This window comes from Apaloderma vittatum, unplaced genomic scaffold, assembly GCF_000703405.1.
Source record: "Apaloderma vittatum isolate BGI_N311 unplaced genomic scaffold, ASM70340v1 scaffold16507, whole genome shotgun sequence".
Taxonomy (NCBI): Eukaryota; Metazoa; Chordata; class Aves; order Trogoniformes; family Trogonidae; genus Apaloderma; species Apaloderma vittatum.
Genome location: NW_009725854.1, coordinates 48,756 through 67,315, shown reverse-complemented (window position 1 = coordinate 67,315; position 18,560 = coordinate 48,756). Strand labels below are relative to the sequence as shown.

General features: G+C 41.5%; 1 protein-coding gene across 1 annotated transcript in view; it reads right to left on the bottom strand.

Annotated features, from left to right (window-relative positions):
• Positions 1-1,188: 1,188 nt before the first annotated feature.
• Positions 1,189-18,560, bottom strand: part of APBB1IP (amyloid beta (A4) precursor protein-binding, family B, member 1 interacting protein) — a 49,223-nt gene continuing 31,851 nt past the window's right edge. The window contains exons 10-13 of the mRNA XM_009873079.1: positions 8,547-8,645; positions 7,503-7,620; positions 3,929-4,020; positions 1,189-1,816 (exon numbers count right to left, since the gene is read on the bottom strand). Coding sequence (XP_009871381.1) covers positions 1,280-1,816; positions 3,929-4,020; positions 7,503-7,620; positions 8,547-8,645 — 846 coding nt within the window. The 3' untranslated portion in view covers positions 1,189-1,279. The remainder of the gene's footprint in view (positions 1,817-3,928; positions 4,021-7,502; positions 7,621-8,546; positions 8,646-18,560) is intronic.

Here is an 18,560-nt window from a genome sequence, read left to right as displayed (position 1 = left end):
GCCAACCATAAGCCAAAAGTAAGACTAGAGATGACCTCAAACTTGCCTGAGCCATGGCATTGCCACCAGCTTGTCCCACCACCACTTCTGGACCTAGGACTCCATTTTGATAGAACAGCACGTTCTCCTGCTGCTCTGTCAGCTGCTTTTATCTGTTTATTTATTTAGACTGCACACTGCACTTTTTATACTTTTTGTATTGCAAAATACAGGAATATATTATGGAATCTTAGAAGATCTCTTGCATGAGAAAATGCAGACTAAAAAAGAAAAATAAAGACTAGAAGGTATAGGCAAAACTTCTTTAAAATATTTGAAGTGGTACCAATTGCCAGGAAAATGCCTGTTCATTAACTGTGACACTTTGTGCAGATATAAAATAGAAGCTGTTTTTATTTGAGAACTAATAATGAATTAAAATGGGAGAACAAATGAAAAAAAATGTAGGAGGAGACATTCATATCAGGCACAAGGTAATTACAAAGTCTTTTCAGAAGACAAACTATTTCTAGGTACAGTTTAAAGACATGTGTTAACCAACAGGAAAAAAAAAATCCCTGCTTACCAAGGGAAGCATACAAGATTTTGAAACAAAATTTCTTCTTTGTCTAAGATTAACCAAATAAATGAGATTTAAAGGCAGCAACTGTGAGTGCTGGTAGGTATGACTGGAGTTGCATATCAGGAATGGGGTGATTGTCATTTGGGGTGATACTCTCTGGACATAAACCTTGTCCTGCCTTGTATTTACTCTAGCTGAAGTTTTACTTTTTAAGACAGATGATTTTTGAAAAAAAAAAAAAAGGGTCTTTTTAATGAAAAAAACCCCTAAAATTGGGGATTTTCTGCTAAAGAACTTTTAAGGGGAATTCTGTGAAAAGGGATCTTCCCACTTATCAAAATTCATATGAAAACCTTATTGTATTTTTTCCTTCAGCTCCAATTCTACCAGAGGCAGACGCAGAAGATCCATTTCCCTTGCTGGCTCTGTGATGGCTGCTCCACTGCCCCCAGCTGTCCTGGTGGAGTGAAACAGGACTCTACAGCCAGTTCTTACCTCAGCCTGATGCTGGAATGGTTGTCAGTGGTGGGGTGGCAGGGCAGGGAGGGAAGAAGTAGGTTATAGGGACAAAATGAAGGACAGAGGGCACCCTGCCTTACCTAAGACCCCCAGGATGAACTCTAAAGGAGAATTCCTACTGGAGGAACCTAAGCTAGTATGACCTTTCATGATGCCTCATAAACCAGCTACGGTTTCAAGTCCACTTGTTTCCAGAATTCAGGAGCTGCTGCCTCTTTTCTTCTCAAGAGCTTTCATGAGGTCAGACATGAAATCTGCTTGCCTGCCTCCACCACCAGCTGGAGGTGGTCCAGCTGACCGTGGCTCTCCAGCTTGTCCTGTGTTTTCTAGCCTTTTTGGAGGAAGTGGCACAGGTTTCTTTGCTGGAGGTGGTGGCTTAATGGAGACAGGTGGAGGTGGAGGTGGAGGGGGTAATGACAGATCTCCATTACCGCTGCTGAAGGCTGGTGGTGGTGGAGGCACAAAATCAGGAGGAGGTTCACAGAAATCAGCTGGTGATGGTGGTGGAAAATCAATCTTCAGCATAGGTGGTGGTGGTGGAAAGCTTTCTGGATCTGTTAGGAAAATGCCGCTGTCTCGTTTGACTTTGGAGGGTAGAATTGGTGAAGCAGAAATAGCAGATGATCGCCTTTCGGGCGGAGGAGGAGGCTGCAGTGAGTTCCTCTTACCCTGGTGTTTCTGTGGCCTCATCACTGCCTGTGCCAGGCCAGGCACATTGATGTTATTTGACTTGGCCTTTAATAAGCAGAGGAATACAAGGACAAGACACAGTCAGTACATGTGCAAACTAATGCCACTGCCTAAGAACAGTGAAAAGTTATGAAAATACCTAAGAAGAGTGCAGTAGAAAATACATAAGAAGAGTGCAGTAGACAGGCAGGAAAGTCAAGTGGAGTATATTTTGCCTGAGGAGCGCAAACAGTATTTTGTTTTCTTTCTGGTGCTGCCCACAGAGCCTTGACAGTGGGAGCCTCCCTGCTGACAGTATCTATAGTGCTTCTTTGAGCATTGTCCTCAGAAACCAAGTGCTTTTAAAATCTCGCAGAACTCCAGTTAGTAAGACATATAAAGATACTTTCTTGATGTTCCACCCTGCTGTTCATTTTCTGAGAACGTAAAGACTTAAAAAACCACCCCCTGTGCTGTGTTTTTACATCCAAAAATACTGAGCAAGATTTGAGAACAGATCTAGTTCTGTCTTTCTTCCCCACTGCACCTCCATCTCCCAGTCTAGCTCTGACTGCGGGATGTCTGGATAAAGCTAAATTAATGAAGTGGTCTATCTCCACCAAACTCGTTAGACACAACAGCAGTGAACTGTGAAGAGATTTGGGAATTTAAAATTTAAGTGTGCACTGGGCCCTCTCTATGCGGGAGGGAGGGCACTGCAAAGAGAAGCACCTGGGAGAACCGACTGTCCCAATTCTGTGCAATGCACAGCAGAGGAGAGGTACTCCAGCAGTGACCTGGCACTGGGAAGCCTGGGGAAGGGTGTCTTCTGCCTGCTGGGTGAGGCACATGCACACACCTCCTCCACGCCCAAATCAATAGTGTGACAAGCAGGGCCTGGAAGCCACTAAACCATGTTTGCAAGGTCACAAGATGTTCAAACCCTCTGACAACTTTTTTGAAGGAAAAATGAATTGAAGCATCCATCAGACAAGAAAAATTAAATGTAGGATAGCAGTTCATTATGGAGATGTGTATCTTGAGCTGGCTTTTCTTTTAAATTGTGTTTGTTAGTCAATGCTCTGAAGACAATTTGCTCTTTGTTTTAGGTAGCAAATGGTAGCTGTTGATAGTTACTACACAAACATGCTATCTGTTGTAAACCTGTTAAGTCTGCTGTCCTGAAAACGAAGCTGTGCAACACATTAATTTCTGACTTTAGATCCAGCTAGCTTAGTGCTCTAACTGTAGCGCGGTGCACCCTGAAAGACTTCAGCTTGATCTTTTGGTCCTAGGCTTGCAGAAGCCAGGTTGCAGAAGGTGGACATGTTTGCTTCTGCTAGAGAAAAGTGCCCTGCAACCCCGCAGTCAGCAGTGCTAATTCTGGCATTAGCTCTTGCCTGCAAAGATGAAAGTAAACTAGACATAGGAGGAGGGAATAACTGGCTGAGTTCCAAGAACATGAGGTTCAAAATGAAAACCAGGTCTTTCTAAAGGAGGAACTCAAAGACAGAAACAAGAAGTGTAGGACACGTAACACAGGTGACAAACCCTAGGAATTTTGTTTTACTTGTCCTGTGTACTTTATGCACGATGGTGGGATTGAATAATGAACTACAAACAAACACAATTTGGATGGTTTTTTTTTCTGTAGGATACCTTGGAAGTCTTTATACTTGTACCCTACTGATATTTTTACAGCCAGAGATGGTGTAAGTAGACAAAATTTAGAGCTTAACCAAGGAGTGCATTTAGAGCCTCATGAAAATATGTAATGTTTTCCCTTACTACTTCACGCTTCTGCTTTCCTTACACACTCATCTTCAGCTGTGCAGTGCTCCCTGCTGAAAATAGCACTGAATCCTTCGTATTACTAAGACAACACCTATTTTCTGGCAGAGAGAGAGAACAGCACCGAGGTTCCAGCAGCATAGGCTCTTTGAGACTGTCTTGGTAGGACTGTCACCTGTTCCTGCTACGTGAATTTACAGGTGTTTGTTCTGAAGCCTAAAGGTGGAGGCTGGCTGTGCCTCCATCTCCAGTCAGTGGCTCCCAGGAGCCAAACCTCTGCCACGACAGTACTTGGAGGGGGTAAGACAGTGGGTGAAGAAAAACAAACTTGAAGTGGTTCACAAGTGGCATTTAACAAGTGCGCTGCCACTAACTGCTGACCTGTACCTCTGATGTATCCACTTTCTTCTGAGCATCTGGAAATTCTACACTGGAACGACGAACGCTTTGGGGAATCTGTCCATTTGACTGAACAGCACCTGTGACAAGGAGAGGAGAGAGAGGGAAGAAAGTGTTATATTTTTGTGATATTTACCAGATCAGGGAATAGGAAATGAAGAAAAACGCGATAAAAATGTCTTTGCAACTTCCACTGAAGAACCACTTGTTACAAGTTTTTTAATACATAATTAAGTAAAATCCATGAGGACATTTATTTTTTTAGTTCAGCCTTATTTTGTGACTTTTCATATTCAGTTCATTACTTAAGGAAAATAAACAAGGTACCTAAAACTAATGCTTACATGGTTGTGGCTGACAATCAGTCCTACAGGAAGTGCAAGTGGCAGAAGACATACGACAGAAATTATCCGAGAGTGTGAAGGTGTTGACAAATCAAGAGCTGCTTCTTCTGACTATTGTGAATAGTGACTACAGAACAGGACCATGAAGGCTGACACAGGAATAGAAAAGGGGTGCTGGCTTTGGAAGGGAAGCTAAGCAGAAATCAAAATGGCATAGTTAAGATCACCCTCTGGCCTTCCACTTTTTCAATACTTGTCTTTCATAACAGCATTTTGAAGTTTGTAGTCTACCGTAGTACTTCTACATTCTCAGTTCTTTATTACATGGGGTTTTTTTTCCTTTATTTGACGCTAAAGATTATACGTGCCATAGTTCCATATCAATAAGAGTCATGAGAGCTGAAGGTCTGAACACTACAGAGGGGCTGATCTATTTTCTTTAGTAAATGAGCTAACAGCTCTGAATCATGGAAGATTTCTGAACCTCACTGTATTCTCAGAGTAGTGAAGAGCTGCTAGCTGGCTAAGTTAAAACTCTACAAACTGTCTGCCTACTATTGCTGTGTTTGTAAGGGGTGTGCATCAATAACCCGGTACTGTCAAATGGATTAAGTGAATGTGAGACTGAAGGACAAATTTGTGGGTTTAATTATGAAAAAATGCCCAACATCCCTATGGCCCGATGAGGATTAAATAAACTCTCCAGTTTAGTCTAGGATTTTTGGAAGCTGTACATGTAAAACTAGTAGATTGTGTTCAGTGCCTAGATAAAGTATTCCATTTGTAAACCTTGATGACTGCCTTAGCTCTACTATAATTTATAGTTCTGAGATCCAGTTCCACTCATGTATTTCTTGGATGCTAGTAAACCCTTAGCTGTCTACAGCGTAAATCTAAGCACAATGATGGTTTTAATCTTAACATCTACTTTTCTGATTATCAGAGAGGTTCCATGAATATGTTAAGAAATAGAATAAATTGGTTTTATTGCCATGCCTGCAAACCACATGACTGATAGAAAAGACAAGCTCTTCAGTGTGCTGAATTTACCAGGGCTATTTAGGTTTCAAGGGATGACAGAAGATGGTCTGAAGTCTTTCTGTTTTATGCCTGCGCCTGCATGTCATTTGGTGTATTTAATCCAAAGTACCGTTCTGATCATTCAAACTACAGTCTGTGTTTGTTGAAGGACTAACACGAAAGTCAATAAAGAGAGAAAGCCAATCTTGTGGCTGTAAGTGCTCAGCAGAGAGAGATGTAAATCCCTGGTTCTGTAGCCATGCTCTCAAGTGGAGCAGGTTACTATCTCTCCTCACTTTGCTGTCCATAGCAGAGCAGGAGTTTGGGCTTCATACTGCTCAAAGACATCGCTGCCCTGAGTCCTGCTGAGATTTAACTACATGAAAGAGAGCAGAGCGATCTACTCTACATAATTCAAGGCATAGTGTTCTACTTGGCAAATATACCAGAAAGCTGGAACATGGTTAAATGGTAATCTGCTTCTTCTTCTGTTAATGGAGTTCATAAACTCTACAAGACTTGAAAGCAACATTTGATATATCAGCTCCTGCCACATACCCTCACATATGCAAAGTCAGTCATCTAAAGAACCCCCAGTCAATCCAGTATGTAAGTTCATACATGCTATTACCAAGATTTATTTTTAATTTAAATGTTAGAGTATTCTTTGCAAGTCACTTTTCTCCAGCAGCCCCCTGCTCAGTTCACTGAAGATTTTAGTTCTCTACAGAAGATTTTAGCCTATGTTGAAATCAGACCCTATAGATGGCTATAGAGGCCCCTGAAAACAGAATGGAATAAAACATGCATTGGTCCATTTCCAAAACTTGAGCCAACAACTGCTCATAATCAGGCAGAGCAAGTTATAGCATTATAGTCGAGCTCCAGGTTTTTTACAGGGCAGTAATGATAACAGCAAGAACCATGGTGACTTGCCTCAATTAGAACGCTAATGATCCTTCAGAGATATTTCCATAGAGACAACGTATATGACTGAAATATTTCCAGGCTACTTAACCACTTAATGGGATCCATTAGTTAAGATTAAGAGTGTATTTTATGATCACATGCCGTGTTCCTGGATTCTGTTCAGGAGCTGGAGTTACACACATGTGTAATATACTTTATAAGGCCTTGATCCTGCCCATATCTAGTACAGACTGCAGCACCAGTGTGGAGCCCCAGTGACCAGCCACCTCTCTACTGCCGTCAACACTAGAACATGAAATGCTCCACGACTGTCTTGTCCACCCTCACTAAAGCACCCCTACGCACAACCATATAAAAAAAAAATCCCCTGATCTCAAACCATTCTATTACTGAGATCTCCTTGATGCAAATGTGCATTTATTACTTTGTTTTGAAGCCAAGGAATAGCAGAAAGATCACATTCTTGTCACATGTATTGACAAAAAGCAAACTAAAGCCTTGGAAAGTGTTAGGAGAATTTTGTGTTGTCTATATGAGAAGTCAGAATATTAACTGGCAACATTGATTTTGACTTTGCCTGTCTGATGACAGTAAGCACTTCACCAGCGTGTCTTTCCTAAGAAATAAAGAATATTTTTAGCATGTAAAATGCAACTCACAGCTAGTATCATGCACTGTTGCGTCTGTACAGTGATTAAGTATGTAACAGCAATATGATGAATCTACTGGAAAAGTAAAGTTAGAGAGTAACCCAATCCTTTCTTCCTCTGCATCCGTCCCATAACACCTGATTGTTATGATGCAAATGAGTGAAAGTCTAGGAAATAAAGTGGCTCACAAAATAATAACCTCTTCCTGAAAAGATCGCTCTCAGAATATCCTTCTTATCCCTTTTACTCATTGGAAGAAGAAGTTTGATACAGGCAGGGTAGAGGTGGGGAAACAGAAAACTTCAGGACTTGAATCACCAGTCTGTAAAACGTAGAGGAAGGATAAAGGATTTGTATTCAAAAAAATAACTTAGTATATTATGCAGATTTAAACTGAGACCTTTGGTGGGCTGTCTTTGTATTATTTAAGTTCTCACTTTAAAGTGAGGACTCTGCTGCTAGCTTAGTTACGGATCAGAGCTACACTGGGCTGTCTAGAAGAAGATATTATCTTGTGAAATCTATGGGACAGTTTTCTGAAAAGAGACTGTGCGCAACACTCATGATGACAAAAGATGGTAATAAACAGGATTTCAACCGCTGTGACAGCATTGGTACCTGCTGACAAGGATCCTGCGGGGGCAGCTGGTTCCACTGTCCCTTGATTTGCCCACCAAGAGGACAATCCAGCTTTCTTCACGGCACATTTGTAATTATCATACAGTGTCTTGCCATACTGCAAAACAATTGAAACAATATAATAAGGATGATGTTAGGCTTGAAAGAAGCCCAGCATTCGTTTTGCTCTCAGTAAACTTTTCTGACCACCTTCCTTTCTACCCAGTTTTGTTAAAAAGTAACCTTCTGCAAGGGCTGTGCCTATTTCTGTATAGGGCCAGGTGGAAAGCATCTCTGGATTAGCACAATAAAACACGAATCTCTGTGACCAAAGACAGTCCTACTGATATTATTCTCACAACTTATGTTCATTTCAGTATCTGCCCATATCTTGAAACTTTTTTTTAAAACCAACTGTTATCAATAAACATAATTTCCCCAATGCTTTCCATTGGGGCAACTGAAGACTTGGGACACTGAATCTTGGTCTTTAGAGCAGATAGTTCTGTCAGTGTAAGACAGAAAATAATTTGATGCTCATCACACACCTGTGCAGGTTGTCGCCCTGCAGCAGAACTGGCAGAAAAGAATATATATCTATATATAGCCAGATACAGTCAGTATGCTTTGTGCAAAACAAAATGGTCTGTGAGTTTGGGTCTTTTTGAAGAGGGTGAGGCAGACAATTTGGGCACAACTGTCTAAAAAATGTCACAGCTGGACTGACCAGATCTTTCACATGTTTAGCTGCAGCATCCTATTATTTTGCCAGATAGCCGTGGAGTGAGTTTTATGAATACAGGAGCTTTATAGATACAGAATTCACCCTCATGTTGATGAGAAAAACACACTGATAACTAGGGTAAAGGAACATTCAGCAAATCTGTCCTGGTCATGCCTATCTGCTCTTTATTTCTATAGTAAAATTAGCATGAATGTCCATTCTTATCACAATATTTCCAGTTGAGGTGATGAGAGTCAGTGACCAGAAGAAGACAGGATTTTACAGTAAACACGTTTAATTAAATTTACTTTTAATCTTACCTTGGCAATTCTTATTCCTGTTACCCACTGATGCAGGGTTGCTTGATCGTCACAGCATAAGTACTTGATATATTGTGACTCCTTTTGAATCTGGGGGTGCTGAAAGATATTGATTCATAAAGACAAACACAGAAATCACGTCACTATACAAAAGTGTGAAGGTACTGCAGAGTGACCTCAGTGAGAACACTGCCTGCAGGCCTCATGTTCACTTCAAGGTGATTTGAGGAAAAAAACCACAAAAGCAGAAAAAACACAGTATGAGAAAACATAAAAAATACGGTGGTTATGAACTATACATGTATTGCCACTGGTAGTATTTGCTTGAAGTAATTTTAACACATTGTAATATGAATTCAACGGCTACACAAATCTAGTGATCTGGAGTTCAGTGAAGACTACAAATGCAACGATTCAAGTCTAACACTCAATGTAGAAACACTGCAAGGAAGTCTGTTTCTGATTGTGGTTTGTCATCTGTAAGGCACCCAAAATGAATGCTGAACATAATTAGTTTTCAAAGAGTATTTTAGATTTGTTTAAGCATAAACTGTCAGCTGAAACAGATTTTTCGTTCTAACTGGCCTTTCTCCAGGCCTAGTTCTAGCTTTCTTCTTACACATTTTTATTCTGCTTTATTCTTGCTGTTGTTTGCCAACACTTTTGTAATACTGCTCTGTGTTCTAGAGGATCATTCAAAATACACCATCAGAAGTAGTCTTTTTCAGTTGTTTGTACCAGAAACCTTTACAATTTTTAAACCTCTTCTGTTCTTTTGGACACAGTTTAGGATCTCTTCCCCTTGCTGATCAATTAGGAGTGGTATGTGGTGACATACCATTGCAGCTCAAAGACCACCAAAACACCAGGCTGCCTACTTGTCTGAGACTGAACATCCTCTCTAAGACTTTGCAGGAATTTTCTTCCCCTGCTGCAGCAGAGAAGGCTGTGAGTTTTTACCAGCTTGGATGGAACAATATGCTGCCATCTCTTGATACACAAGCAAAAGAATGAAACCAAAGGAAAAAGCTTCATTATCCCTTATTTACGTGTTCATTTCTATTTGTATAAATTACAGGCACACAATGAAATTTTGTGAATCAACAAAAAAGCAGCCAAATATGCTTCAAGGATTCACTGTTGCTAAATCACTCTTTTCAGCCTGTGCAGCTGAAAATTCAAAACCTACTTCCACTTAGCAGAAAGGACCCTGGTTTTATACATATCGTTAAGCCTCCAAAGCAGAGCACTACTGGACATGGGGACCTTGCAGCACAGAGCACTGTGAGCAGCCCACCAGTCCCAGGCTGATGTAGGCACCAGATGTCTCCTTGCAAATGTCTACCGGTGGCTGAGGTATCTCTGGCACAGAAGCCAAACTTTGGCCGCAGCTGGGTGATCCAGGGGTTCAAAAGCAGAACTGAACACAGAGGTCTTGCTCTTTAGCCACCTGCAGACACCAGGCTTCACTTGCTTGTGCTGACCCAACTGTTTATGAGATCATATTGTGATTTGAAAAAAAAAAGGAATTGGTCTGCATTAAATATAACCCATTTCCTCATGCTGAAGTTTTGGATTTGGTTTTGTTTTTTTAGAGCCGAGTACACAGCATGAGGGTAAAGGGCACTGTGGCCTGGGGACAGAACAAGTAGCAAGGGACAGATGAAAGGATGGGACTGCACCGGCCAATGTTGCTGCCAAAGCCCTGTATCATCAGATTACAGAGTGAGAGTGAATACACCGGAGAGATAACTGCGAGGAAGAAAAAAAATCAAAGGGATACTACTCTTGAGGGGTCTTACAGTGACAGATGTGTCCTAAGGCAGTGCTCTGGGCAGCTGTGCTACAGCTCCCTGCACATTTGAACCCAGCTGCTCACACAGGTCACACTGCTCACCATTTTTCTGCCAACACATTATTGGCCATCTCCTCTGGACAATGAATATACAAAGTTCGCTTCAGCCCCATGGCTACCTTATTCTATTACCTTGCTCTTGAGTGCCTCACCCACCAGGTGCACTCACGCACCACTTCTTCACACAGTTCAGCGTACAGGGCTGTATCTTGCTGCTATATACCTACACCATGTAGCGAGGCAGTAACCAGGGCCCCTGGACAAACACCCTTCTCCAGCTCCCCAGCGTCTGACTGTCCCTGTCTCTGGCAGCCTCGGACAGCCTGAATGCTGCTCAGAGTGGGCTCCACTACTGGAGCAATATGTGGTGAGGACACAATGCCTGACAATTCTGATTTCCATCCACCATTTCTCCAATAGAGAATTCAGTTTGAATAGTATCTTTAAAAGGGAACTGTAAGCAGGCACTTTTCCGTGGGGCAGAGTACATCCCATAGACCTGCATCAGGTTATCACCAGCAGAGCCAAAAGAACCAGGAGGTGCAAAGACACTGCAACCCTGGCTAAATTCAGTTATTTAAGCACTTTTCAAACAGCATCTCGCGTTTGCTCCACTATGTAAATTCCTACTGAACCCAGCAGATGGCACCCAAAGCTTTCAAAAATGAAAAAAGCAAGTTTCGTTTTTTCTTTTTTACCCCCCCTCTTTTTTCATGATTACAAAGTCAAATGATTGGACGTATCTCCCCTCGTTTTCAAACACCACATCTATCAGCAGTTTTTTATTACAAGAGAAAACAAAAATACTTTTATAATTTAATCGATAATTGATGTAAACATCTGGAAGAAAGCGCACGCTGCATAAACAAGGCAGAGGAGGACATGGCACAGAGCAAGGCAGGTGATAGTGCTGCACATAGACACAGACCTGCCACAGTGATCTGCTGCTTGGGAGCTCGGAGCAGCTGCTGCAGACCTCCCTTCTGGGGCACCCTACAGAAATACCAGTTTCACAGGAACACCCATACTGTGTCAGATCCAATGTCTCTGAACCCAGTATCTGGACTTTGACAGTGGTCACAAAGAGGGAAGAGAAAGAACAAGAAAAGCATATATGATACTTCCTTTGCTGTACTCTCCCTGTCTGCAACTATCTTCAGGTCAGGGGATTGTCCGAGCTGGATGAGGTTTCTCTGTATTTAGGTTCTTCAGTGGATTTCTCCTCCAGATACTACTTCAGCTTTTTACTGAGCCCAGAGAGAGTTCTGGCATCTTCAATATCTTCCAGTAACAATATTCCCAGCTCTTCTATATACTCTATGAAGAATAACCTCCTTTATTCTGAACCTGACTGCTACTAGTTTTGTGTAATGTTCTTGTTTTGCAAGAGATAATGGATGACTGAACCCTCTCCACACCTCTCCATGTTACCCCTGAGCCTTGAGATCTGCATCATATTCCCAGCAAGTTGGTTTTTTTCCAGCCTACAGACTTCTAGTGTCTGCAGTCATTCCTCAAGTCAAAGTCATTCCTTACTTTTGCTTATTCTTGTTGCTCCTCCTTGATCTTTTTCCAAGTTTATTATATCCTCTTTGAGATGACAGGACAGAACTGCACAAGTGAGGGGAAACCATGGACTGGTGTCATGGTATGGCAATGTTTGCTGTTCTATCATTTATACCTTTCCTAATCATTCCTAATGTTTAGTTTATATATCTGACCACCACTGAGCACTCAGACAAAGATTTCATTGAGTTATATACCATATCAGCATCTTGCTGCTGAATGCTACAGGGCAGCTCAAAGTTAGTAATTTCACAGGCGAAGCTCTGTTCACTTCTGTCCCTATGCACATTACTGTGTGTATACCTAGACCGTATGTTATGTATGATTTTATTGTCCAGAACCTCAGCCTCACAATGGCCTTCCAGAATCATAGAATGTTAGGGGTAGGAAGGGACCACGAAAGATCATCTAGTCCAGCCCCCCCTGCCAGAGCAGGATCACCTACAGTAGGTCACACAGGAATGCTTCCAGACAGGTCTTGAAAGTCTCCAGAGAAAGAGACTCCAAAACCTCTCCGGGGAGCCTGTTCCAGTGCTCTGTCACCCTCACAGTAAAGAAGTTCCTCCTCATGCTGAAGTGAAACTTCCTGTGCTCTAGCTTGAATCTGTTGCTCCTTGTCTTGTCACAGGTCAAAAGTGAAAAGAGGTTGTCCCTTCCTTCTTGATGCCCAGCCATATTATACATATTAATTAGATCCCCTCTGAGTCTTCTCCTCTCCAGACTAAAAAGCCCCAGGTCTCTCAGCCTTTCCTCATAAGGCAGGTGTTCCAGTCCCTTAATCATCCTTGTAGCCCCCGTTGGACTCTCTCAAGTAAATCCCTGTCCCTCTTGAACTGTGGAGGCCAGGACTGGATGCAATACTCTTAGTGAGGTCTCAGAATTCTTCAGCCTGTCCTCTCTTCAATCATCTGAATAATGCAGCAGCATGAGCAAGCTTCCTCAGCTCACTGCTTACCCTTTCTGCAAATATTTTGCAACTGGGGGGTTCTCACCATCCTGAGAATTTGAGAAGGAACAGTAAGTGAACAAGCCCAGAGTGTCCTTTGCGGGACAACATGGGAGTTATGTACTACCTAACCTCTACCCTATCTTCTCTTAGCTCTTGTCTCCACTGGGCAATCCATCTTAACTACTGACATTCACCAGTGGGGCCTATTCCAAATTAACACAATCAGTTTCTTGATTAAATTACTCCAATCAGCAACCATGATTAAACATAGAGTCACAAGTATATCCTGTCAATCAGGGAGCACGCTAGCGAGCTGCTAACACTCAGCTCTCATACAGAACGTTAAACACCTCAAAGCTATGCAGGCCATCTGTATTGTCTCTCCAAGAAGGAGCACTGGCTCTCTCTGTAACTTCACCAATGACACAAAAATCACAGCTTTGTACTGGACCTGTAGCCCACTGAGTTGATGAGGAAGCCCGGCAGCTTCCCCTCTTAGGAAGAACTATCCCACAGTGAAATTACTTTAGGAATACAAATGGCAGAAATCTGAGCTGTCAACGCTCACCTGTACAAGCTTGACTCTCCAATAAAAACTCCAAGTCATGTGCAAAATCTATTAGATAGTACATAAAAATGCTGATTCAGGATAATAATTTCTGAGAAGAAACTGGACTGAAAGTCCCTGGACGTGATGACTTGGTGTGAAGATCCACGTGAGCCAATTTCCTCCTTTCACAGCTCCTGCATCTCAGCATAGTTGTTCAGAGAGCACACAGACGTACGGAGCTGTGGTCGCTACACAAGTGTGGTTTTGCTAAACTAGATTCATAGTCCCTCTAATAGCTTCTCTGTGAGACTAACAGAGGTCATAACAATACCAATCTTGACAGTCGTGAGAAATATTGTATTTTTAGGCGAAGTAATACTTGACCTCAGTATGCTAGAGCTTACATGTCTCACACATAGAGATAGATAAATTATTTTGTCACATAGTGCATTCCACCGCCTGAAAAAAATAATTAAAATAATACGACAGCAAAGACATCTCCTCTGAAAAGGTTTATCACTTTTACCTCTGGAACACACAGCATCAAAATGAATTATAAAAGACGAATGTTTGTTTAAAAAGCAACCACCCCAGAAGTCAGGGGCCTCCAGAATTCTTCTCACAGAAGAAAAAAAAAAAGAATGGTGCTTCAAAATAATATGGTGTACTAAAATGCAATATAATTCATCTACAGTGAACATTTCTCTCTATGTCAAAACTCTTAATAATGATGAATTAGTTGCATCATTGGGCCTAATTTTGAGAAGTGTCAGACATCTATCTGGTTACATATTGAGGTCTGAGCACTTCAAATGTTATGCTGCAAAAGGATGTGCTGCTGTGTTTCACCTGGAAAAGCACTGAAAAGGCTTGAAACAGAATCTAGTGTTGTCCTCCGACCCTCCGTCACCTCTACAAGTATCAATTGCCAAGAGATAAAGGAAGCAGAAGAACTTGAATATAAAGAACTTATTTTCTGGAGAGGTTTAAAAAAATATTTGTGCACAGATTACATTTTCAGATATAAAGTAAACTCTTTGCCTAAGGAAAAAAGATAGAATACATTGAAAACCCAAAGTAATGGGAACTGAATGATGTGGTTTCTACGGTTTGTGCCAAAACAAATGACTAAAGGCCATGTGTGCATGAAATTAGAGATTAACCCAACAAAATGTTCTTTCGCTTTGCCTTCTTCCAACACTGAAGATGAAAAGTAAACTGAAGTTATTCAGGCATCTCATTGGATTCCTTGCCCCAAAATACATGGATCATTGCTCAGTCTCTGAGGCAGAAACAATAGCCAGAAGCATAAAGAGTGACTAACTTTGAAGCAAAAGCTTTGGTTTTAGGCCAAATTTTCACAAAATGGTCAATGTTTTTGGATACCTTATCTTATACTGATGAATTTATGCTATGTTGAGCTAGCTTCTCAGAAAAGCAGAGACTCTTCTGTCTTCCATGACTGTAAGTACAATTAATACTCGGCATCTTTCAAAAATCACACTGAAGTGGTTCAAATTTGCTGTCTATTACACAATGTGGTCAAATTCTGATGCTATTCACCCCTTGTGTGAAGATGACCAGGCTTAACTGATCTTTGAAGACATGTGTGAGCTGTACAGATAAAACATTAATTGTCCTATTATAAAGAAATTCTTCTTTTGCCCTATATTTCTCTAGTAACTGAGGCAAAATTTTTAGGTCATTAAAATATACATAACAGTCATGGTAACCACAGAGGACTGCTTTACGCAGCAAATAATATTTTCCAGAGCTATTATATTCCATTTCTCACTGTCCATTCTCTGCCCTTATTCTCCTCGTTGTTTATGCATTAATCTTGCATTATGACTGTAATTCCACATATCCAAAAGTATTCTGTAACAAGGAGTATTTCTGCTTTATCTTTTCCAGTTTATCTAGCAATGAATTTTACTCTGAAATGTTTATCTGGAGCATTAACGCGAACACAACAATTTTCAAATCTTTCACATACAGAAACAGAAAATCTCCTGTTTCCTATCCAAGTCTCCTGTACCAGACATTTTTTCTACATCTTTTTCCTACCATTTTCTATTTCAAATGTGGCTAATTTTCCTTTTCTACCTTCTTAACTGTCGTTGTGTTGAATGCATTGTGTACGTGACAGTCTGCAACAGAGTATACTAGGTACAAGGGAGGAGGACAACAGAAATGGAGCGACTAAATACCAAGTTACCTGTTACAATGATGTCACTGTTACAAACAGAAGCTGTTCTTAAAAATTCACTTCCAAAATTCTTTGGATCATTAGAATTTTTTTTTAAAAATTGTAGTTTCCAAATGACACCCACGAAAACTTCGCTGTTTTGACTGCACAGGAAAATGTACCCAGCTGTGGAAATAGAGGATGATTTGCCTTTGTCTCAGCTTATCCCCAGGAAACCAATTTTTTTCATCCTAGATTAATTCAGCATTATGCACCATTACCTCCAGATTACTCAAGCACAACCAGCACCAATAAACTATAATTAAATCCACTCTTTGTCACAGGCACATCAGACTAAACCAGCAAATTTGCATATAGATTACCTTGCTATTTGTCTGCTTTGAAAGATTTTTCAGCACGGTGTGACAAAACCAGCTCCTGGACTAGTATGCGCGCGCACCCACGGACACAGTGACGGTCTTCTTGCAGAAAATAAACATTACGTTCACGCTGTCTGCTCAGTTGCAATGGGTGCTGCCACAAGCACGATGAACAGATCCCTTCCTTCCTGGTGGAATCTCTTGGTTTTGAGGGCTTTCAGCTTCAGAATATGAAATAAATCACAAAAGGTCTCATCCATTTCCACAGCGTTTCCCATGTAATGTAGTAGGTGATGAAAGAGAAGACCTACAGGGAATCTATGCCTTAAAAATCACATCTGTAAATGCAAAGGCGACTGCAAGGAACCAAATCACTCCAACTTGTGCACCTGCTCTGTGCAGTGTGTGAAATTACTTTTACTGTGAAGGAGAGAGATTTTTGTTCCCTCACTGTTTCTTTCCCAGGAGTGGCCAGCACTCTCTGCAGGGTGGCAGGGAGATGCCTCTCCCCCCTCCTCTGCCTGGAATAGAGGTACAGATCTGACCTTGATAGATCCAGGTTTGATTAAGGGTCTTCTTTCACACTTGGATGCTCTTTCCTTTCCTCTTGTCTGCCTACGGAGGTCTCTATTAAGAAGACTCACTTTATCTGATGTCAAAGTGAAGAGTGGGAACTTTAAATTTCTGTGAGCATTACATTCAGGCAGAGTAGAAAATAGGAAGACTGTATGTTTACAGGAGCAGATGCCCCCACAGTATTTATTTTATTTGGAGGTTCTATTTTTAACATGTTGAGGGTTCTTCATGTTGTTTTTTGTTATTTAAATGTGGAACTTCCTTTGAGAGAGGAAGGTTTATTTAGCAGTGGTGTAGCATGATTCAATTTGAGGAAGTTATAGCTCAGCACAGACCAAGTAATTACTGGAAAATAAAACAGTTCTTCAAGCTTTACAGTTGCCTCAAAGCCTAAAGACTCCTGAAAGCCAACTTCATCGTAGCCTCTATGTGAGGCTGCACTCTCACCCTCAGGACCCAGCCACATCAGTTCTGGGTTGCTGCACAGGGACAGCTAAAGTTGACCCTGCTCTCTGACACCAACCAGCCAGCTCTGCTCTTTTCACTTGGTCCCAGCTGGGCTTTCCACTGTCTGAGACAAGCTGATATGAGGAAGCAACTGCTTTGTTCAGTTACTACAGTTGTCTCCTGAATCATCCTGAAAGGAAACTCCTGAATAAGCTCAGAAAAATGCTCTCTCTTTCACTGGTAGACAGTGGGATGTGCTTTTGAATGGCTTCTTGCACACCACCCTTTTCTTCATTATCTCCTCAGTGTCTCGATGGTTAACAAATAAGCAACCCTTCCCTATTTTTGTTCTGAGCTACAGTATATACAACAGGGTGCTGATGTAAAGGTAAGAAACAATAGGCAAGGAGTGCTCACAACACATTATGCTTCTCTAGCTGTAAGAGGAACATCCTACAGGATGGACCCGCAGACAGGAACATTTATATTTGAGCTAGTTTAAAATAGCTAGTCTAGGTGCAGCTCCAACATCACAGGTTGCAAAACCCACCCCAGCTTCTGGATAAGTATCAAAGCAATCTGCCCATGATGTGCATGATCTTGTCATTGCTACACTAACACCATTACCCAAGCCAGCATCAGCTAAGTAACCCTGGTATGACCAATGAAATTGAAGTTAAATGGCAGAGTTTGCTGCTGGCTCCTGGTGATCGGATGTATGTTAGCTGTGACAGGCGCTAGCACCAAAGGCTCATTATCTCTGCGAGCCCCTCACTTGACTGTAGCCTAAGAGAAGAAATGAGAAAAAAGTCCGCACCCCATTCAAAGAGATCGAGGTGAAGCAACATTCAAAGAAATGCCATGACTTGGAGGCAAAACTCCATACAGTTCAGGGCAGTATCAGAACACCTGAGAAATCTCATTGTTTCAGCTAAAATCAAGTTGCTATGGCTGTGGCTAACATTGGTTATAGGGTTTCTCTTTCCCATAAGTTTTGGTCATGCCTGGCACACAGATGCAAAAATGGCAGGGATGCTCTGTTTTTTCTTATAATATCTCTTGAGAGCTCTTCTCTCCATAAAGACACACCATAAAGATTACCAAGGTTGCGGGGAGGCAAAAAGAAGGGTTGGATTAAATGATCTCTAAGGTCCCTTCCAGCCTAGGCCATTCTATGATTCTATGATCTATGACCTTTTATCCCTGTTAATTTGAGACAGAATCTTTGAAGGTAGGTACAAATGTTACTGTGTTTAGCCTAGTTATTTGTTTAGAAGATTCATTGTTCAAATGGGGACTAGAGGCAAAGAGATGCTTCCTTCAAGCACGAGGCCATATATTCAACTCCAGATCAGCCCACCTCACTGGCCATTTGCTGCCATTCGAATGAACAAAGGGCATTTCCCCTGTTCTTGAAGTAATGATGCCAGTCAGCTTAACCAGACAGAAATAAACACGGTATTTTTTCCAACTCAGTGCTCAAAGATGGGAAATTATGTCTGG